General features: G+C 41.8%; 1 protein-coding gene across 1 annotated transcript in view; it reads left to right on the top strand.

Annotated features, from left to right (window-relative positions):
• The window catches only part of LOC132830012 (platelet-activating factor acetylhydrolase 2, cytoplasmic-like), a 33,987-nt gene extending 14,983 nt beyond the window's left edge, over positions 1-19,004 (top strand). The window contains exons 5-11 of the mRNA XM_060847472.1: positions 5,039-5,107; positions 6,873-7,074; positions 11,676-11,789; positions 13,213-13,304; positions 15,219-15,389; positions 15,975-16,123; positions 18,247-19,004. Of these exons, the coding sequence (XP_060703455.1) occupies positions 5,039-5,107; positions 6,873-7,074; positions 11,676-11,789; positions 13,213-13,304; positions 15,219-15,389; positions 15,975-16,123; positions 18,247-18,320 (871 nt within the window). The 3' untranslated portion in view covers positions 18,321-19,004. The remainder of the gene's footprint in view (positions 1-5,038; positions 5,108-6,872; positions 7,075-11,675; positions 11,790-13,212; positions 13,305-15,218; positions 15,390-15,974; positions 16,124-18,246) is intronic.
• The last annotated feature ends 4,680 nt before the right edge of the window (positions 19,005-23,684 follow it).

Genomic DNA, 23,684 nt, shown 5'->3' with positions numbered 1-23,684 from the left:
CCCCTTAAGGACCCAGAAAACACGATCAGCGACATCACGTACCCTTGCACCTGGGAGGCAACATACCAAACGTGAGTCCCTGTCGCCCCCACAAAACCGTCTGTCTGTACCCCTCACTATCGAGTCCCCAAGAACAATTGCTCTACCTTTCTCCACCCTACCCTTCTGAGCAACGGGGCCAGGCTCCGTGCCAGAGGCCTGAACCTCGTTGCTTGCCCCTGGTAAGTCATCCCCCCCACAAGTATCCAAAACGGTATACTTGTTCTTGAGGGGAATGACCGCAGGGGGTCCCTGCACTGGCTTCCTCCTCCCACTCCCCCTCACTGTCACCCATCTATCTTGAACTTTCGGAGTAACTACTTGCCTATAGCTCCGATCTATGACCTCCTCTGCCTCCCGAATGATCCGCAGTTCATCCAACTCCAGCTCCAGTTCCCTAACACGGGTTTGGAGGAGCTGGAGATGGGTGCACTTCTTGCAAGTGTACTCAGCAGGGACGCTGATGGCTTCCCTCACCTCATACATGTTGCAAGAGGAACATTGCCCTCTCTGCACTGCCATCCCTCTAAAAGTAAGCTTTCCTTAAAAAAAAAACAAAAACCAACTAAATCTAAAGAAACAAACAAGGAAAATGCAGCACTTACCCGCTAGTCACAATTGGTCTTATTATTAGGTTAGAGGAGGTGGAAGGGTGGGAGGCACTACTCGTGTAGTGCCTCGGGTGACTCGCCTACGCGTTTAAATAAGGGGAGAGAAAAAAAAACCTTACCCAGGTAACCTAGCGCGCCTTCCGGGTCTGCTACCGCTTTTTTAAAGGAAAACTTTAAATTTTTAACTATTAAATAAACGACCAAACTTACCCACCAGCCGTCGCGAAGTCTTCCGAGAGACTGAGAATGTTATAGGCTTCATGTTAGAATGTTATAGGCTTCTATGACATCTCCACCCCAACCCATCTCCCCTCATTCCTTTAAACTCCACTGAGTACAGTTCTAACTAATCCAGTCTCTCTGAAGTTTAACTTCTGTCAATTTTGCCCCAACTTATTTAGTACCACCAGGCTATTTCTTCAACTCTTTTCCAGGACTAACAAAGTTATACAGTGTTGAAACAGACCCTTCAGTCTAACCAGTCCATGCTGAAAATAATCCCACCTGCCTGCTCCTGACCCACATCCCTCCAAACCTTTCCTATTCATGTACTTACCCAAATGAGGGATCCAACAGTTGGTTGGTCACCTCCTTTATCCACCTTTGTTTCTTTTTCAACTCTCTTACTCTTTTTTTTTTGCTACACTCTCATTTGTACACTTATCTTTTTTCTTGTCCTCTCCCACTTTTTTCTTCTCAGTAATGGCATACCAGTATCATGTAGCCTCATTTCTCCATTTGATGCAGCATTCATGTCCTATAGGCCATAGCCACTCTTTTTTCCAAGGCACTACATCTCCTGCTCAGTCCTCATATAATGGACATTGCTTGTGTGCTGCCCCCTTCCTTTTATATGATTGTTCCCAATCCCCCACTGACAAATAGCGGGCAGCCAGTACTGCTGTGAGAGGATCATGGTGCTAAAGTATCTCACTTTTTAGACAATAAACAATAGGTGCAGGAGTAAGCCATTCTGCCCTTCGAGCCTGCACCACTATTCAATATGATCATGACTGATCATCCTTAATCAGTATCCTGTTCCTGCCTTATCTCCATAACCTTTGATTCCACTATCCTTGAGAGCTCTATCCAACTCTTTCTTAAATCCAGAGACTGGGCCTCCACTCCCCTCTGAGAAAGAGCATTCCACACAGCCACAACTTTCTGGGTGAAGAAGTTTCTCCTCATCTCTGTCCTAAATGGTCTACCCCGTATTTTTAAGCTGTGTCCTCTGGTTCGGCACTCCCCTATCAGCAGAAACATGTTTCCTGCCCCCAGAGTGTCCAATCCTTTAATAATCTTATACATCCCAAACAGATCCCCTCTCAGCCTTCTAAACTCAAGGGTAAACAAGCCCAGTCGCTCCAGTCTTTCAAAGTAAGGTAATCCAGCCATTCCAGGAATTGATCTCGTGAACCTACGCTGCACTTCCTCAATAGCCAGAATGTCTTTCCTCAAATTTGAAGACCAGAACTGCACACAGTACTCCAGGTGTGGTCTCACCAGGGCCATGTACAGCTGCAGAAGCACCTCTTTGCTTCTGTACTCAATTCCTCTTGTTATGAAGGCCAGCATGCTATTAGCCTTCTTCACTACCTGCATGCTTACCTTCATTGACTGGTGTACAAGAACACCCAGATCTCTCTGTAATGCTCCTTTACCTAAATTGATTCCACTTAGGTAGTAATCTACTTTCCTGTTCTTGCCACCAAAGTGGATAACCATACATTTATCCACATTAAACTGCATCTGCCATGCATCTGCCCACTCACCTAACTTGCCCAGGTCACCCTGTAAACTCCTAACATCCTCATCACATTTCACCCTGCCACCCAGCTTTGTATCATCAGCAAATTTGCTAATGTTATTGCTGATACCATCTTCTATATCGTTAACATATATTGTAAAAAGCTGCGGACCCAGTACTGATCCTTGCGGTACCCCACTGGTCACTGCCTGCCATTCCGAAATGGAGCCGTTTATCACTACCCTTTGTTTCCTATCAGCCAACCAATTTTCAATCCAAGTTAGTACTTTGCCCCCAATACCATGCGCCCTAATTTTGCTCACTAACCTCCTATGTGGGACTTTATCAAAAGCTGTCTGAAAGTCTAGGTACACTGCATCTACTGGATCTCCCTCGTCCATCTTCAGAGTTACATCCTCAAAAAAGTCCAGAAGATTAGTCAAGCATGATTTCCCCTTCATAAATCCATGCTGACTCTGACCTATCCTGTTACTACTATCCAGATGTGTCGTAATTTCGTCCTTTATAATAGACTCCAGCATCTTTCCCAACACTGAGGTCAGACTAACTGGTCTATAATTTCCTGCTTTCTCTCTCCCACCTTTCTTAAAAAATGGTATAACATTAGCCACCCTCCAATCCGCAGGAACTGATCCCGAATCCATTGAACTCTGGAAAATAATCACCAATGCATCCACGATTTCTCGAGTCACCTCCTTCGGTACCCTGGGATGTAGACCATCAGACTTATCAACCTTCAGACCTAACAGTCTCTCCAACACCAATTCCTGACAAATATAAATTCCCTTAAGTTCAGGTCCTTCAGCCACTGTTACCTCAGGGAGATTGCTTGTGTCTTCCCCAGTGAACACAGATCTGAAGTACCAATTCAATTCTTCTGCCATTTCTTTGTTCCCGTAATGTATTCCCCTGTTTCTGTCTTCAAGGGCCCAATTTTAGCCTTCACCATTTTTTTGCTTTTCACATACCTAAAAAAAAATTTTACTGTCCTCCTTTATGTTATTGGCCAGTTTACATTCGTACCTCATTTTTTCTCTGCGTATTTCCTTCTTAGTAATCCTCTGTTGTTCTTTAAAAGCTTCCCAGTCCTCTGTTTTCCCACTTATCTTTGCTATGTCTTACTTTTTATCTTTTTACTTTCTATGTTTCTTCTCCCTCTCAAATTGCAGATTGAAGCTTAATTGTATTATGGTCACTACTTCCCAGTGGCTCCTTCACTTCGAGGTCCCTGACCAATTCTGGTTCGTTGCACAATACCAGATCCAGAATTGCCTTCAGAATTGCCAGCTGTTCTAAGAATCCATCTCTGAGGCACTCCACAAAGTCTCTTTCTTGAGGTCCAATATCATCCTGATTCTCCCAGTCTACCTGCATGTTGAAATCCCCCATAACAACTGTAGTAACATCTTTGCGATAGGCCAATTTCAGCTCCTGATTCAACTTACATCCGACATCCAGGCTACTGTTTGGAGGCCTGTAGATGACTCCCAAGAAGGTCTTTTTACCCTTAGTATTTCTCAGCTCTATCCACACTGACTCTACATTCCCTGATTCTAGGTCCCCCCGCGCAAAGGACTGAATATCATCCCTTACCAACGTGGCCACCCCACCCCCTCTGCCCGTCAGTCTGTCCTTGAGCCTTGAATGAGCACGTGTTGCCTTGAATATTCATTTCCCAGGCCTTGTCCACTTGAAGCCACATCTCAGTTATCCCCACAATATCCTATCTGCCAATTTCCAAAAGAGCCTCAAGCTCATCCATCTTATTTCTAATGCTTCGTGCATTCATGTATAGTATTTTTAATTTGTTACTGCCCTCACCCTTCCCATCAACTCCTATTTCACTCAACCTTACAGCATGATCCCTTTCTGAGTTTTCTGCTTCATTGATACAGTTGTCTTTCTTGACTTCCCTTGTTCTAACTTTCCCTTCAATTTCCTTCTTAAACATCAAGTTTGTCCCCCCCCCCCCCCCAGCTACTTAGTTTAAACGTAGCTGTGTTGCAGTAGCAAACCTGCCTGCCAGAATGCTGGTCCCTAACCTATTAAGGTGCAAACAGTCTCTCTTGTAGAATTTATGCTTACCACAAAACATACCCCAGTGATCCAAGAATTTAAATCCTTGCTTCCTGCACCAGTTCCCCAGCCACACATTCAAGTCCATTATCTCCCTGTTTCTGACCTCACCAGCCCGAGGAACTGGAAGCAAATCGGAGATAATCACCTTGGACGTCCTGCTTTTCAGCCTTCTTCATAGTTCTCTGAAGTCCCGCTGTAGTATGTTCCTCCCCCTCTTCCCGACATCATTTGTGCCGACATGTACCACCACCTCTGGCTCTTCACCTTCGTCCTTGAGGATTTCCTGCACTCTGTCTGCGATGTCTTTAACCCTGGCACCAGGAAGGCAACACACCATCCTTAAATCCCATCTGCTGCCACAAAAACTCCGATCAGTTCCTCTCATTATGGAGTCCCCTACTACCATGGCTCTGTGCGATGTCCGACTCTTTGCTCTGCCTCTGCACCAACCTTTGATTGACAGACTGACCGCCTCGAGGACTGGCAGTGTCATCTGTCTCTACTGTTTCCAAAAGATTTTTGATTGTTTTTCACATGACAGGACCGTGTACTCTGCTGTCTGCATCGAGTTGGCTTCTCAAGGATTTATTGTCGCTGCTGTTGAGCACAGGTTAGTGACTTTAAGAAGGCCTTGACACTTATGTAGCATTCAGATATGTTCAGTGAGCTCACTAACATTTTAGAGGCTGCCAACAGTCTGTTCCAATGTAGGATCATGCATTAGGTAATGCCTCTTGGGTTATGAGCTATGTCAAACCCCTGAGACAATGTCGAAAGATGGAACTATACTCTGCGCCTAATTTGTGCTACACCTGTTGTGTACGTAGAACAGGCCCTTTGGCCCTCGATGTTATGCCAATCTCTTATCCTACTCTAAGATCAAAATAACCTACATATCCTTCATTTTACTACCATCCATTTGCCTATCCAAGAGTTGTTTAAATGTCAGTAATGTATCTGACTCTACCACCACTGCTGGCAGTGCATTCCACACATCCACCACACTCTGTGTAAAGAGCCCACCTCTGACATCACTCCTAAACCTTCCTCCAATCACCTTAAAATTATGCCCTTGTGATAGTCATTTCTGCTTTGGGGAAAAGTCTCTGGCTATCCACTCTATTTATGCTTCTCATTATCTTGTACACCTCTAACAAGTCACTTTTCTTCTACTCTCCGATGAGAAAAGCCCTAGTTCCCTCAACTTTTCCTCATAAGACATGCTCTCCAGTCCAAGCAGCATCCCAGTAAATTTCCTCTGCACCCTTTCTAAACCTTCCACATCCTTTCTATAATGAGGCATCCAGAACTGAACACAATATTCCAGGTGTGGTCTAACCAGGGCTTTACAGAGCTGCAGCAATAACCTCGTGGCTCTTAAACTTAATCCAGGTTAGAGACAAAAAGAACTGCAGCTGCTGGAATCCAAGGTAGACAAGCAGGAGGCTGGAAGAACACAGCAAGCCAGGCAGCATCAGGAGATGGAGAAGTCAACATTTTAGGTGTAACTCTTCTTCAGGACTGAAACTCAACCCCCCTGCCAATGTGAGCCAACACACCGTACACCTCCTTAACAACCCTATCAACTTGGATGGCAACAGAGATCTATGGACATGGACCCAAATATCCTCTGTACCTCCAAACTGCCAAGAATCCTGCCTTTAACCCTGTATTCTGCATTCAAATTTGAACTTCCAAAATGAATCACTTCACACTTTTCCAGGTTGAACTCAATCTGTCACTTCTCAGCCCATCTCCGCATTCTATCAGTGTTCCGTTGCAACCTACAACAGCTCTCCACACTATCCACAACTCCTCCAACCTTCATTTATCAGCAAATTACTAACCCATCCTTCCATTTCCTCATCCACGTCATTTACAAAAATCACAATGATACTTATAATTTATTGTACACACAAGATTGGATTCAGGCTGTAATATTGCAATACTTGTGTTGGATTTTGCTGATATAAACTTCATGTCTTGCTAAACCAGATTTGCAACTTGTGTTAAAAACCGAAAGTACTGCAAATGCTCAGTCAGAAACAAAAACAGAAATTGCTGGAAAACATCAGAACTGTTCTGAGTAAGGGTCATTAGATCTGAAATGTTATCTCTGATTTCTCTCCACAGTTGCTGCCAGATCTGTTGAACTTTTCCAGCAATTTCTGTTTTTGTTCCACAACTTTTATTTCCATCTTCCTGCTCTTTGACTAATGTCTCGGGCCTCAATTGCTATTCTTTCTGTAGGCTTTACCTTGTGTCAAGCCTGTCCTGGAAGTGTTCAGAGAGTCTAACAGCAACTTTGCTATAAAGAATTCATTGTAATTGCCTCTGTGGTCTAATAATTTTTTTTATTATTTGTTTTGGATCAGAGATGAATCAGCTTGCACAACCTTTTTTCTCAAGTCGTCTGTTCAGAATTTGGAACCATCAGTTGGAGCAACAACTGCACTAGAGCAGTCTCTTGAGGGATCTGAGATCCCCCCATCCTCTCTAGCTGAGATGGAAGAAGAATGGCTCCCATACAGGAAACTAGATACAGCCGAGGAAGATTTTGCCCTCCGGAATAAACAGGTATGTTTAAAATCCAGGAACCAAAATGCAAGACCAGCAGACTTGCTCCATTGAATATTCCAATTTCAGTCTTGGCACTGGGGAAAGGTACTAAATGTGTCAGCAAATTTGTTTCTTGGCTCCCTGATTATGTTTCTCTACACGAATACAATTCTTATCAACTGATTTTAGTGGTTTATTTTAATGCTGGGAAACACTTAGAGCCAGAATGTCTGCAGCTTCTTATTGACCTCTGAAGGAACTTGGGCAGTAATTTACTTCACTATAAATGTGACTTATAAAACTCAGAGCTATATGCCTATTGTTGCAGTAGAATTAGTTGTTGTGTTTAAATGCTGCTTCCAATATGCTATTTCATGAGGCTAACTAGCAGAGGTTACAAAGAAGACAGATGCACATTTACACAGCCCTTTTCACAATCTCAGAACATCCCAAAGTGCATTATAGCCAAAAAAGTATTTTCTGGAGTGCAGTCACTGTTGTTATGCAGGAAATGTAGCCCTCAATTTTTATACAACAGAACCCCACAAACACCAAAGTGGTGATGGTTGAGAGAAACATTTTGGCACAGGACAGTAGGGAGAGTTCACTTGCATTTCTTTGAAATAGTGTTGTAGGTTCTTTTGCATCCCCTTGAGAAAGCAAGCAGGATCACTGTTTAATGTCACATCCAAAGTAAGTGATTCCAATTGTAAAGTAATCAGCTGGACTTTGTGCTGTGGTCTCAAATGAAACTGGAATTCATGACCTTGTGACTCAGAAGTAGGGGGTTGTGGTGGAGGGTTGCTTTTCAGACTGGAGGCCTGTGACTGTGCCACAGGATTGGTGCTGGATCCACTGCTTTTTATCATTGATATTAATGATTTGGATAGGGGTGGCACAGTGGTTAGCACTGCTGCCTCACAGCGCCTGTAGACCTGGGTTCAATTCCCGACTCAGGCGACTGACTGTGTGGAGTTTGCACGTTCTCCCCGTGTCTGCGTGGGTTTCCTCCGGGTGCTCCGGTTTCCTCCCACAGTCCAAAGATGTGCGGGCCAGGTGAATTGGCTAAGCTAAATTGCCTGTAGTGTTAGGTAAGGGGTAAATGTAGGGGTATGGGTGGGTTGCGCTTCGGCGGGTCGGTGTGGACTTGTTGGGCCGAAGGGCCTGTTTCCACACTGTAAGTCTAATCTAATCTAAAAGAGGTATAGTTAGTCATTTTGCAGATGAGACCAAAATTGAAGGTGTAGTGGACAGCAAAGAAGGTTACTTCAAAGTACAGCAGGATCTTGATCAGATGGGTCACTAGGTCGAGGAGTGGCAGATGGAGTTTAATTTAGATAAATGAGAGTGCTACATTTTGGAAAGACAAATCAGGGCAGGACTTATACACTTAATGGTAAGGTACTACTGAACAAAGAGACCTGGGAGTGCAAGTTCACACTTGCTTGAAAGTGGAGTCTCAGGTAGATAGGATAGTAAAGAAGGCATTTAGCATGCTTTCCTTTGTTGATCAGGGCATTGAGTATAGGAGTTGGGAGGTCATGTTGCAGCTGTACAAAACATTGGTTGGGCCACTTTTGGAATATTGTGTGCAATTCTGATCTCCCTGCTATAAGGGAAGGACATTGTGAAACTTGAAGGGGTTCCGCAAAGATTTCCAAGGATGTTTCCAGGGTTGGAGGGTTTGAGCTATATGGAGAAGCTGAATAGGCTAAGACTGTATTCTCTGGAGCATCAGGGGCTGAGAGATGACCTTTATAGAGGTATATAAAATCACAAGGGGCATGGATAGGGTAAATAGACAAGGTCTTTTCCCCAGGGTTGGGGAGTCCAGAACTAGTAGGTTTAGGTGAGAGGGGAAAGATTTAAAAGGGCTCCAACGTGCAACTTTTTCACGCAGAGGGAGGTGCATGTATGGAATGAGCTGCCAGAGGAAGTGGTGGTGGCTGGTACAATTACAACAATTAAAAGGCATCTGGATGGGTACATGAATAGGAAAGTTTAGACGGATATGGGCCAAGCGCTGGCAAATGGGACTAGATTAATTTGGGATACCTGGTTGGCATGGACAAATTGGACCTGCAGCTGCAGGTTGCGATGTTTGCTCATGTCTCATTCACCCCTGTGCCACTGAACTACAGTGGCTCCTCGTTAAGCAATGCCTCAATTGTATTAAAAGCATATCACTGTTTACAATACCCTCCATGTCCTCTGCCTTATCTTTCTAATGCCCTCCGACCCCAGAAGCTAATCTCTAATTCTAGTCTTTTGAGCGTGTTTGATTTTAATCACTCCACCATCGCTGTCCATCTGTGAGGACCCAAAGCTCTTAACTTGCTTCCAACATTCTCTCTAAACTGGCTGATTGTGAGAGTGTGCAACCACTCCGATGTTGTGGGCACACTTATAACATTGACATCTGGTCCCTCAGATGGCAATACAGCCAGAAAGAAAATTCAAGAAAATGCTGCTTGCTTCCCTAAACCAATCTGTTTCTCTACCTCTCCAGCTACTTTACGTTAGTCCTTAAAATCAACCTCTCTGATCCAGCTATTGGTCATCTACCCTATTGATTTATGTGGCAGTGTCAAATTCTGCCTGAATATTTTTGTGAAGCACTTTGAGCATTACTCTGTGATAGATGCAGAAGTTGTTGATCTCTAAAATGAGGAGGCAATGGAAAAATAGATAGACAGCCGTTTTAGTTCCTGATATTAAAAAAAACTTTAAAAAAGAAGTAATAATAGTGGGGTACTGCTACTTTTATATCTAAACATATAATAATAAAAGGGTCAGCCATTTTGGACTGAGTTTTTTTTACTTATTCACGGGATGAAGGTGTCACTAAAAAACATGCATTTATTGCCCATCGCAGCGGGCAGTTAAGAGTCAAATATATTGCTGTGAGTCTGCAGTCACATGTTGGTCAGACCAGATAAGGACAGCAGCTTCCTTCCCTAAAGGACATCAGTGAACCAGATGGGTTTTTCCAAACAATCAACAATGGATTCCTGGTCATCACAGTCTCTTGACTCCAGATATTTATTGAGTTCAAATTCCACCATCTGCCATGGCAAGATTCAAACCTGGGTCCTCAGAACACTACCTGGGTCTTTGGGGTTAAGAGTCCAGTGATAATACCACTAGGCCCTTGCCTCCCCTGGTTAGATGAGGTTAGATTTCTTCACTTTTTTTTTGAAGCTTTGAAACACTTCACCAGAAATGGTGAGGATCTTCAAGGTTGAAATCTGTAGAATTTGGAATGTGAAGGGAATTGAACGATCCAGTGAGAGTACAGGAGCATGATGCTGAACTGAAAGATCAGGTACGACTGAATGGTAGAATACACTCAAGGAGCAAGAATGGTCAACTTCTCTTATTTTTCTCCAAGTTATAGAGAGGTATTTTTCAGAATATCTGCTGGCTTCTTTCTCAACTTCTATCCTTCAAAGTTTTACCAGTGTTTATAAAAACCAATTGTGCTACGGGTTAGAAAGCTGGTAGTAGAATGTATGTAGTTAGGTGAAATGACTTTGCAATGGTCAATAGTTGTACTGACTGAAGAAATGACAAACTTATTGGATCATGAAAATAACAGGCCATTCAGCCCTGAAAGTCTGTTCCATGATTCACCTTTTGCTCCATATTCCTCGGTGCTCCCATGTTAAAAATGTATTGATCTCCGTATTAAAAATTGATCCCCGATAACCATAGTGTTTTGAGGGAAGAGTTTGAGAATTTCCGTAGCACATTGTACAAAGGCAGACTTCTTGATTTTAAAATTATGCCCATTTGATCTGGTTCCCCACCTGAGGATATATTTTCTGTATGTCTAACGCCATTGAATCCTTTAAATATTTTAAACATCTCAATATGATGATACCTCAAAAAGATGAATTTGAAGGAACATAAAGCAAATTAACACAAATTGGGGTCATAATTTAACACTTTTAGGCCCTAATAACATTTTGGTGAATCCTGTTGAACTGTAATATAAATGTAATGAATCATAAGTACCATACACCTAGGAAAGGTGGAAAGTTAACCATCCCCTTGCAGTGAGGCACACATGATCTAAAGATTAAATGATCCAAGGTTGTTCGAGTTAAGCAGTGCAATGGAGGGAGTCTGCCGGAAATGTAGTGCTCCTGACATCTGGTGGCAGCTTTCCGTTCTGCAGCAGCATTAGGAAGTATCAGACGTAGATGGAAAGTAGTCAACAAGATTACATTGATGTATTCTTCAAAGGAGCCACGCAGTCTAATCCCAGCCTTCATACTCAGGCACTTTAATATTTTCCAAAGGAAATAGCTTCCCTTCCAAGGGCAGTGTATCCGTCCTGAGTTGATTCCCAAATGGAATTAAATTTTCTAGTTGTGATTTAAACAATACTAGTGAAGCATACCTATTAGTCTTTTTATTCAACCCTTCCTTCAGCTGCAACTAAAATTCCATTAATCACTTTGATTTCGGTTTGTGTCAACTTGTTAATTTCCAGTGATTTGTAGACATCAACCCTTAAATCTATTTCTACACAGTTCCTTTCATTTTTAACAATAGTAAAATGTTGCATCAAAATAATTGAAGCAATATTGTTTTGTTGCTCCTCTGTCTCCCAGCTGTGCCATCGAGTGGAGGAGTGCAGCCGGGTTTTGGATGTACTTAGAGACATCAACAATGGAAAACTCATCAAAAACTACCTTCCTGGTCATTTGGATCTCTCCGTTATGAAGGTGGGTATATTTGGACCCAGACACCTTTCCCTCTTTCTCTTTCGAATAAATCCTGAGCCTGCTGCTGTCACTATTCCCCCCAAACAGCAGGAACATACATTTACTCATGTACAGGAATTGGTGGTAGAGGACATGAAGAAAAATAAAGTATTCAGAAGCATCTTTTATGATCTCAGGATGTTCCAAAACATTTTACAACCAATGAAGTATCATAATTGATGACTTAAAGTTGTAATTGGGTTCCTGAAAATCTGACTTTGAGCAAATTGCATTTTATCATGAAAAGTTGAAGTAAGCCTGACCTCATCAGAAATAAAATTTCAAAACATTTAAACATTTATGCCCTGTAAGATGAAATGCTTAACATTACCAAATTCCTCAGTTGGCAAATGAGAAAGCTTGAAAAGTAAACTAAAATATGAAAATATAAGAGAGATATGCTAACTTTCTATTGAAAGTAGCTCACTCTTGTTACAGGTCTTGCTTTCTAAATCTCTCACTTGCCTTTCACCTCATCCTTCTGCTTTCTACAAACCTTTTCTTCTGTTCCCAAACTGTCACTCTTGTTGCCAAATCTCTAACTTCTGCAGCCTGAGAATCAGGAAAAGCAGATAATGCACGTTTTGAGAGTCAGCAGCAAAAGGGGTGTGTCAGGGAGATGGAGAGGCCATTGGATGGTCTGAAGATGGGAGAGACTGTTCCAAAATGCTGCCAGTCAGTTCATGCAGGTTGGTGTGAACCAACCTTAAAGTGAATCTTGTGACACTAAGCAAGAATAGATGCTTCATTTACCATCAGGCCATTAAATTGGCCAACATTAAATGAGAAGTTATTGTTATAAGTTGAGTGTGTGTTGTAATCTGAAATGTGCAGCTGAAAGTGGGGGGTGAAAATAGGTTACTTAAGTTTGAAATTAAAATTGGATAAATACTACTTGAAATGTAAAAGATTGCAGGATTGTGGTGCAAGAATAGGGAATTAGAATCAATAGAATAAACTAACAAATTGCCTAAAATGGATATGATTGGCTGATATGCTTTTGTCCAATGCTGCATCATTATATAATTCTATAATGATAGGGTGCACTGTTACCACACTGGTATTATTCCAGTTAGAATGGGTGCATTGATGTTAGAAAGGGGGAATCTGTTTCAAATGGACTTGGATTAATGGAAATAGAAGGTCTAAGATTGGCCAATAGCTTTCAGTGCAAACAACTGCAGGATTAATGTCCACAATAAAGATACTGACAATCCAAGGTTTATAGAATCAAGCCCTCTGACTGAGACCAGCTACTTCCATGGCTTTCGGGGATTTAATCAGGACATATTGGATTTATGGCTTTAGAGGCGCATTGCCCAGCTGTGGGTGGGAGGGAACTTGGGAGGATTGAAATTTGAGATGATGGTCTTTGTTCCCACAGGCCTGCATTGATCTGAAGAGGGTGGCAGTAATGGGTCATTCATTTGGAGGCTCCACATCAATTCTGGCAATTACTAGGGACTCACGGTTCAGGTGTGTCTAGTGTTTTTGTTTCAATCATTTGTATTAGGGGAAGCATAATCGAAGAGTGCTATGTTCAGAAATACTTCATCCTGCTAATGTAGTGAGGCATATTGGCTTCATGCTGTGGAATGATTCAAATGTGAAACTGTTATCACACCCAGAAAGACTGTGATCTCCATGGTGCTATTAGTCTCATAAAATGTAGAATCAGTGCATGAAGAGGTAAAGATGAGCTTAAATAAAATGTCTGTTACAGTACTGCATGTCATATTAGACAAAACACTCAATTGTAGCTCAGTTCCTGACTCCCCAGAGGCTCCACCACCTACAAGGTACAAGTTAGGGATGAGTTCATTTTCTTTTTGCTTGTTTTGTGTGGGCATGCTGCAACAGTACTAAGGAAGCTCAATATCATCCAGGTTTAAGCAGTTGCTGGATTGGCACCCTAGTAAACAACCACTCCTTCCCACACCCACAGCCCAGCATATATAGTGTGTACCATTTACAAGATGCTTGGTAAACTCTTGCTAAGGCTCCTTTTGGTAGTATCTCCCAAACCTGCAACCACGTCTATCCCCAAGGACAAGGGCAACAACTATATGGACTTGGGTGTCCATAGTGTGTTCCTTCATAGCACTGGTAACATTACAGAATTGGTGTTGAATTTGAGGAAGTCGTAAAAGGGAGCTCTTAAGACATTTACCCCTCAAGATCCTAAGCACAGAGGTGCATCTGATCTGACAACATTTGCAGTCACCTTGATTGGATGCAGGACAAGTGAATGCACTGCTCCTTTGGTGTCTTTGCAGAGTGATCATTTCTTTAAATCTAACAAAAGATAGTATTGAAAAATCTGCGCAGAGCTAGTGTTTTGGGATCCATTAATTGCTCTTCCTTATTTGTGATGTGTATGTTGCTCAACTCTCATACATCAAAAGGACCTTTCTCTGCCATTTCAGATAACTCCAGCAGAATGCCACAATCAAACACATCTTCCCCTCACTTCCCCTGTCTGCAGTTCACAGGGATTGTTCCCGGCGGGACATCCTAGTCTGTTTCACAACCACCAACACTACCTCGTCTTCCCACAGCACCTTTCCGCATAATCACAGAAAGGTGCAATACCTGCCCCTTCATCTCCTCCCTGCTCACCATTCAAGCGTCCAATCAGCCTTTCCAGGTGAAGCAGCATTTCACCTGTCCCACCTCCAATCTTGTGTATTGTATTTGCTGCACCCAATGTAGCCTACTCCTACATTGGAGAAACCAAATGCAAACTGGGTGACTGTTTTGCAGAACATCTCTGGTCTGTGTGCAAGCACGACTCCGATCTTTCCGTAGCCAATCATTTTAACACAGTGTCCTGTTCGCATGCCCACTTGTCTGTCCTTGGCATGCTGCAGTGTTCCAGTGAATCACAGCACAAAATGGAGGAACAACATCTCATCTTCACACGAGGCACTTCACAGCTTTCTGGACTTAATATAGAGTTCCATATCTTCAAATTGTGAACCAACTCCCATTTCTTCCCTTTTAGCTTTACTTGTTACGTTCTCTTTCACCATGTCCTCTCTCCCCACCCCCCATACCAGTGGGACTGTTTTCTCTTTCAAGTCTGGCATTGTTCTACCATTCTGACATTCTGATCACCTTAATCTGAACTATCAACATATTTTCTCCTCCAGCACACTACATCCCAACGCCTATTGCATAAATGCTGTCCACTCCACACTTCATTTCAGCTCTGAAAATTCATCTAGACTCAATGTTAGCTTGCTGTTTTTCCGAGGATGCTGTCTGACCCACTGTGAGCTCCAGCATTCATTGTTTTCAGTCCAGATTCCAGCATTTGCAGTAATTTGCTCCTGCATTGTTCTCGTGTGAGCTTTACTTGTTATCTGTAAATGTCCTCTTGCCCTGCAGATGTGCAGTGGCCTTGGATAGCTGGATGTTCCCACTGACGGATGATATTTATTCCAAAGCGTTGCCTCCTGTGTTCTTTGTGAACTCTGAGAAATTCCAGACCAGTGACAGCATTGATAAAATGAAGAGGCTGCGTTCAAATAACAATGAGATCAAAATCATCACCATAATGTAAGTAAAAATGGTGGCATGCTATAGAATTGAGTGTCAAGGATTTGGAGAGAAATTAGAAGGAACTTTGGAAGTATTACATTGATACTTCATTGGCTACAATGCACCTTACATATCTCATAGATAAGAAAGGAGTTATATAATTGCTTTCCTTCCAAGATGGTTTGAGTTTCTATCTCAGATTGTGGAATTGTGGATGAGTTGTGGAATAAAGAGCAAATGACAAACTCTCACTAATATAACACCACATTTTATATCTCTGGGAAGTGAATTGCTGTGCTACTTACCTAGCAACTGATGGTGTAGGTAACCATAGCAGTTATATTTATGCACAGCAAGATCTCATCAACTGCAAAGAGTTGAATTGCCGGGTGATCAATACCAGGCAAAGCCACTGATATGGCTGGTGTGAATTAGTGGTGAAACATGTGCTTGTTTGGTGAGGTGGATGGGGGGAAGAGAGAGTGAGAGAGATATGTGGCATGTAATGAGAAAGTTGAGTTTGCCTTTAGCCAAAGAGCCAGGGGATTGTGGGCACTTCCGTCATTTTTTCTGCTCCTAAATATTCTTCCGTTCTTGTTTCAGAGGGTCAGTGCATCAGAGTCAGACGGACTTCACATTACTGACTGGGCAGTTGCTCAGCTTGGCTTTCGAAACAAAGGGAACCATAGATCCTATAATGGGTCTGAACATTACCAATAAGGCCTCTTTGGCTTTCTTGCAGAGACATCTGGGTAAGATGGTCCTAAAAATAGCATAATTAGATTCTTGCACAACATATGGAAACCATTCAGCCCATAGTACCTGTAGCGGTTCTTTGAAAGACCTGTCCATATTGCCCACTCTCCCTGCTCTTTCCTCAGAGCCCTGGAATTTTTTCTGTTTAAGTATTTAACCCATTTCCTTATGAAACCTGCTACTAAATCCTCTTCTCAGACAATGCATTCCAAATCATCATGTTCTTCTCCTCTCCCCTTTTCCCAAGTTTCTTTTAATTGCTGCCCAGTTAAAAAAAAACAGCTTTGCTTGTTTGCTCAATCAAACCTCTTCTTTGGACAGCACCTTCCACGCCCCCAAACTCTGCCCCCAATCTCTGCCATCCAGCAGGACAAAGGCATCTTGTACAATGGGTACATTCCAAGTCTGTCACATCTTGACTTGGACATGTATTAAACATTCTTTTATAGTCACTGGATCAAAATCCTGAAACTCCCTACCTTACAGAATCATGGGAGTACCTTCACCAGAGGCTTTAAGAAGATAGCTCACTGCCACTTTCCAAAGAGCAAGTCGCATGGGCAATAAACATAGAACATAGAAAAATACAGCGCAGTACAGGCCCTTTGGCCCTCAATGTTGCGCCGATCCAAGCCCACCTAACTTACACTAGCCCACTATCCTCCATAGGAGAAAGTGAGGTCTGCAGATGCTGGAGATCAGAGCTGAAAATGTGTTGCTGGAAAAGCGCAGCAGGTCAGGCAGCATCGAAGGAACAGGAGATTCGACGTTTCGGGCATAAGCCCTTCTTCGGGAATCATTCCTGAAGAAGGGCTTATGCCCGAAACGTCGAATCTCCTGTTCCTTGGATGCTGCCTGACCTGCTGCGCTTTTCCAGCAACACATTTTCAGCACTATCCTCCATATACCTATCCAATGCCCATAAAGAGGGAGAGTCCACCACTGCTACTGGCAGGGCATTCCATGAACTCACGACTCACTGAGTAAAGAATCTCTCCCTAACATCTGTCCTATACCTACCACCCCTTAATTTAAAGCTATGCCCCCTCATAATAGCTGACTCCATACATGGAAAAAGGTTCTCATGGTCAACCCTATCTAAACCCCTCATCATCTTGTACACCTCTATCAAGTCACCCCTAAACCTTCTTTTCTCCAATGAAAATAGCCCCAAGTGCCTCAGCCTTTCCTCATACGATCTTCCTACCATACCAGGCAACATCCTGGTAAACCTCCTCTGCACCCGTTCCAGTGCCTCCACATCCTTCCTATAGTATGGCGACCGAAACAGCGCACAATACTCCAGATGCGGCCGCACCAGAGTCTTATACAACTGCAACATGACCTCAGGACTCTGGAACTCAATTCCTCTACCAATAAAAGCCAGTACGCCATATGCCTTCTTCACTGCACTATTTACCTTGGTGGCAACTTTCAGAGATCTGTGTACATGGACACCAAGATCCCTCTGCTCATCCACACTACCAAGTATCCGACCATTAGCCTAGTACCCCATCTTCTTGGGGTGTGTATGGAACAAACTGCCAGAGGAACTGGTAAAGGTGTGTACAATTACAACATTTTAAAAGGCATCTAGATGGATCGTTGAATTCGAAGTGTTCAGAGGGATATTAGTCTAATGTGGCTAATGGGACAAAATCAGGTTAGTATATCTGATCTGCACAGATGAATTAAACTGAACGGTCTGTTTTCGTGCTGCACAATTCAATGACTCTAAGTGCAGAGTGACAAGGATCATGAGATCATACAAATTACGTACAATAAACTAGTACCAGTCATTTGCAGTAGTGGAGTTTCCAGGCATGATTGACAATGGAGAATTGTGAAACCATCACCACATTCAGTCCAAAAAAACGCAGCCAAAGTAGTGAGCCAAAGTTTTCTGCTTTAGGTTCCTGTCCATTGATAACGACTAGACAGAAACATGATGCAGGTACTATGATTACCAAAAGTCTGGACCAATGTTAGTGTTAGCACTAGATGGGATAAAGCCATGAAATAACTATGTGGCTGATCCTGAAGTTGTTGCTAGTGAAATTGTTTCAAAAATCTCTGGCAAAAGTTAAACACATTTTTCATTTTTTTCCTATATTTTTAGATCTACAAAAGGACTTTGACCAGTGGAATGCTCTTTTAGAAGGGGATGGAGAACATGTGGCACCTGTAAACTGAACCCCATCTTCAGAACCATTTTGATGTTTGACATGGAATCCAACTGATTATTGATGCAAATGCTGTTGAAATTGTGCATCGATGACTGATCCTCTGTGGGTTAAGTAATTGGATCTTATGTTTGTGATCCTAAATGATACATGGTGTGGAACTGCTGTCACTCGTGCACAAAATTTGACCTGCATCATATGAATGTATTTGCTTCCTGTAAAACACTCTCAATATTCAGCACATATAACTTTAAAGAAAATCACCTTTATTTCCTGAATGATGGGAATGTATGTCTGTGTTGACTGTAGTGCTGTAGTCACTGAATCTGAGTTGGCATTCATTCAATTTGAGCCTTTGCAACAATCAGCACTTTTGAGAGCTGTGATGAACATTGTTTCCATGTGTTTTCATTGGGCTGTGGTTACAGTACTGAACTGCAATTATCAAGAATTATCTGATGAATCCACGAAAATGGAAATATTTGAAGATTGCAAAGCTTCTCCATGGACAATGGCAATACCTGCATCTTTGAGGAATGCAGGGTTTTCTGACCATGCTCAGTTTTGTATTAAAATTATTTTGTGTATTTCTTGAGTACTATTGGGAATTTGCAGCTCTGTCCACCAATAACTGGCACAGGATTAATCTGCACACTGTTCATATATTAGAATCATAAATGTTTCGAAGAATTAATTAATTGTTATTTTAATGCTAGCATCTCCATAATTCTGATTTCATTCTTCTAAGGAAAACTAATTGCATTAAGCAATCTGCATAGATCTGCTTTGGAGATGGAGAAGTTGCATCTGTCACACTGAGGGTTGTTGCCTTCAGTTACTGCACCTCAACAACTTCTTCAGAGATTATGCAAAGTTAACAACATTGTGAGTGAGAACAGTAACATGAAAGAAAGAGCTTACATTCATTTATATAGAACAACTTCAGGACATTCCAAAATGTTTTGAAACCAATTAAGTATTTTTTAAAGCGTTGTTACTGCTGTTTATGTGTCTAATTTGCATACAGCAAGATTCCACAAATGGCAATGACTACATTATGTATTTTAATGATATTGAAGAAGGCCTTCTTTCATCCTAATATTCTGCTCTTCCATTAGTTCCGTGGGATCAGAGGATAGTATGTGTATGGAATGAGCTGGAGGCTGGTACAATACCAACATTTAAAAGGCATTTGGATGGGTATATGAATAGGAAGGGTTTGGCGGGATATGGGCCAGGTGCTAGCAGGTGGGACTAGATTGGGTTGGGATATCTGGTCGGCATGGATGGGTTGGACCGAAGGGTCTGTTTCCTTGCTGTACTTCTCTGTGACTCTATAACATCCAGTTCTAGTAAGCACAGCAGATCCCCTTCCTTAAAGTGAATTACATGAGATTTTCATGGCAATCTTAGCTCAATGGTCAATTTTACTGATATCAGCTGTTTATTTGCAGAGTTTTACATTTTTAAATTATATCATTCAATTGGGAAATGATTGAAAGCTTGATCAGAGGTACATTTGAAGGAGTGTCTCCAAGGGGAACAGCAAGGAAGAGAGGCAGAAAGATTCATGGAAGGAATTTCCGATCTCCAGGCCAATAGAGCCTGACTAGACTCGAATGAAGAAAGCTGGGTATATGCAAGAGGCCCATTTGAGGACCAAGATCTTAAAGGGTTGTCAGGCTGGAGGAAGTTAGAGATGGAAAGTGTGGAGGCCAGGTGGAGATTTAAAACCAGATTGAGAATTTTGAAATTGATTAGGTTAGAGAGAAAATCTAGGTCAGTGAGCACACGTTAATAAACGAATGGGGCGCAGTTTAATAATGCTGTAAACAATGTTAACTCAACCTACTTTGATCAGACAGGGCAGATGAAAAAACTGTTTTCTCTGAGAAGGGAACCTTGGACTTATTGGACACAGACTAATTCTGGATTCCCACTCTCAGAGCTGGCCATTTTCACCAGTGTGGGATAAGAGTTCTGGTAACAAGCCTTCACCCAATACTCCTGACCTAGCTAGTTCCATTGCAAGTGATAGGCACCTCCTTTCCTCAAATCTTATTGAATTAGGCCAGCTTCTTAGTAATATATGATTGATGGATTCTGAATTCAGGATGTTTATAAAGTCTTGTTCCTGTCATCTCCATATACAGTATGCATTATGTACAGAACAAATTAGGCATATAATGACTATACCAAATTTTGAAATGCTAATCATTGAGGAAAAAAATGCCCGTTCAAAACTCTTCTTTGAAAGAAGATGCTTTTGCAACTCGATAAAGGTGTTAATATGACAGATCCATTATACAGTCACAGTCATAGATTCATACAGCACAAAAACAGATGCCTTGACCAGACATTCCAATCTGACCTAGTCCCATTTGCCAGCATTTGGCCCATATACCTCTTAAACTCTTCCTACTTATATACCCATCTGCCTGTCTTTTAAATGTTGTAAATTGTATACACCTCCACCACTTCATTTGGCAGCTCATTCCATACATCTCCCACCCTCTGCATGAAAAGGTTACCCCTCAGGTCCTTTTAAAATCTTTTCCCTCTCACCTTAAACTTATGCCATATAGTTTTGGACACCATAACATGGGAAAAAGATCTTAGCTATTCATTCTATCCAAGCTCCTCGTCATTTCATAAATCTCCGTAAAGTCACCGCTCAGCCTCTGGCAGTGCAGGCAAAAAAGCCACAGTTTGTTCAGCCTCTCCCAACAATTCAAACCCTCCAGTCCCAGCAAAATCCTTGTAAACATTTTCTGCACTCATTCAAGTTTAACAACATCGATAACTGAAACTCTTACCTCATTTCACACCTGTTGATTTTGTCCAAATAAATGCAGATATTAAAATAAAGGGAAAGAAATATTAACTTCTTATAACCTTGCAAAGTTGTCAATAAATCAAACATTCCAGCATGTGAAAACTGACCCTTGTTGAGCTAATCTGTTTTGAGTCTTGGACCTCAGTTAAGCATTCAGCATGATGCCACCTGACAAGTGCATCAAGAAAACTATACATCTTTTTCTCCAGATGACCTCTGGAGTTTTTTTTTGGCAGTTTCTGAGCTTTATAGGGGTGGCGAATGGCAGTTACATGAAAAGTGTGTATGGGTCTTTAATACAGCTGGCATATATTACAGGAGAACAGGTGAGCTTTCTAACCAGCCAGCCTCTGCAATCAACTACTTATGTTGCCATAAGAAACTGCTTCCAGAGTCAGCGGACTAAATTCAATCCTGCCCCTGCCTCACCATTGTGAAAATAACACATGAAAGGTGTACCTGTTCAGGGGTGAGTCTGCCAAGCTGGGAAGTTTTCTAATCGGAGTTTCCTGTGTCGGTGAAAATCCAGCCCAAGAAAACATTTATGCACACAAAAGACAGTAGCAGTTTAGAAATAACAGTTGATGCACAATCAACTTTTAACTTCAGATCTCAAATGAATAGAATTTTGTTAATCAAAGATATTAAGGCATATGTGGGGAAAGACGGATATGTAAAATTAGGTAACACCAACCATGGAATACGCTGAAGGGATTAAATGGCTAGAATAGTAATGGTGGTGGGGGTGGGATGTGGGGGCAGTGGTGGTGGAGATTCGGCTGTAATCTCTGGACAGTGACATGTTTATTTGTCTCCAGTATCAGTTACCTCCTTAAAGCTGACCAGTTACCTACCTGTGGTTTAAAAGTGGATAATGTGAAAGAGCAGTGAATAAACTGATTAATTGGCAACATTTATTCTGCTTACTGAGCTTGGCTGGAGTTCATTTCACACCTGCTCTGAAATTTAACTGAGAAATGAATGTGAAATAGCAGCTAAGTAGGAGTAGGTTACAGGCTGGAATCTAATCAAAGGCTTTGGGTGATTTACACATAAAATAGCCTATTGCCTGGCCAGTGCATCGCAAGAATGAATTAATTTTTCAAATGTTGTTTTAACAGACAAGAGCTTCAACTTTTTTATCTTTTGACTGATTCATAATGCAGCCTACATTTCGGAAGGAATTTACACCTCATTTCAAATCTGGATCAGAAGAGCAGGCTACCAACATAAAAGCTAAGAAGAATTTGAAAGAGATGCTAGATAGACTAGAGCTGAGTATTTGATCCTGAGCTAACAAAGTGAAAGTGGAAAGGATTTTTTTTCCTTGGGAATCTAGATCTAGAGATAGGTATTTAAGAATTAGGGGTTACCAATATAGATTAGATGCAGTGTGGAAACAGGCCCTTTGGCCCAACCAGTCCACACCAACCCTCCAAAGAGTAACCCACCCAGACCCATTTCCCTCTGACTAATGCACCTAACACAATTTAGCATGGCCAATTCACCTGGCCTGCACATCTTTGTGACTGGGGGAGGAAACCCACACAGACACTGGGTGAATGTGCAAACTCCACGTAGACATTCACCCAAGCCTGGAATTGAATCTGGGACCCTGGTGCTGTGAGGCAGCAGTGCTAACCACTGAGCCACCATGCCACACCAGGTGAGAATAATTTTCTGAAGATTGTGATGAAAAGTGTGCAATTTGTACACTGTTTTTTAAGTTAGAGGCATATGTGATGATCTATTTTTATGAAGGGATTTAAAAGTTAACTAGGTCAGTCTTTCAGGAACCAGTATTTTAAACAAATATGTGCCTCCAGGAGTGTTAATGGAAAATTGGTTATGCTGTGGCAGTTTTCAACCAGTGATAGAAAATATAAAGTGATTAGCTCAGCAGGGTCTAGGATGGATACATTTTGTTTTAATTTAGTTCAAAAGCTTTTTGGATAGTTTAAAGGAGGCTTGACTGGGGTCGTAAGCAAGTATAATTGTTCTTAAGAAAACCAGATTGTTTAGAGCAGTTAAGGAAATAAGTTGCCTTAGTGAAAACGTCACATTTGTGAAATATCCAGACCATAAATGTTTGGTTAGAAATCTGCAAATTATTAAAAGAAGTTACAAACTTTCGGTTGTGAGTTATCAAGGGAAAGGGCCTTCCCGACTCAGAAGACTCAGTTAAGTCCAATCTAGAGATTTGATAAGGAAGGAATTGCTCTGGATTTTGAGTAAAAGGTAAAGTAGCCATAGTCTACCACAGTCTACATCTTCCATAGGTATGTATGTATATGTGGGTATTGAACCTTAACTTTTGGCATCACAATCCAGCTATAAAGCTAACTAGCTCACTATTCTTGAATAACAATAATATGATGATATTGGGAAGTTGATGGGACTTTATTTTGCCATTGTTTTTAAATCAGCCAAACTGTTATATGTAGGTCATTTCGTCCATTTTACTTTTTTGTGTAATAAAATGTTCTATATTTAAAACCAAATCTGCAGCCTTATGTGCTTATGTTACAGTGAAGGGCT

Source organism: Hemiscyllium ocellatum, chromosome 30 (genome assembly GCF_020745735.1).
Source record: "Hemiscyllium ocellatum isolate sHemOce1 chromosome 30, sHemOce1.pat.X.cur, whole genome shotgun sequence".
Lineage (NCBI taxonomy): Eukaryota > Metazoa > Chordata > Chondrichthyes > Orectolobiformes > Hemiscylliidae > Hemiscyllium > Hemiscyllium ocellatum.
Note: the sequence above shows the minus strand (reverse complement) of the source record. Positions and strands in the feature narration are given on the sequence as shown.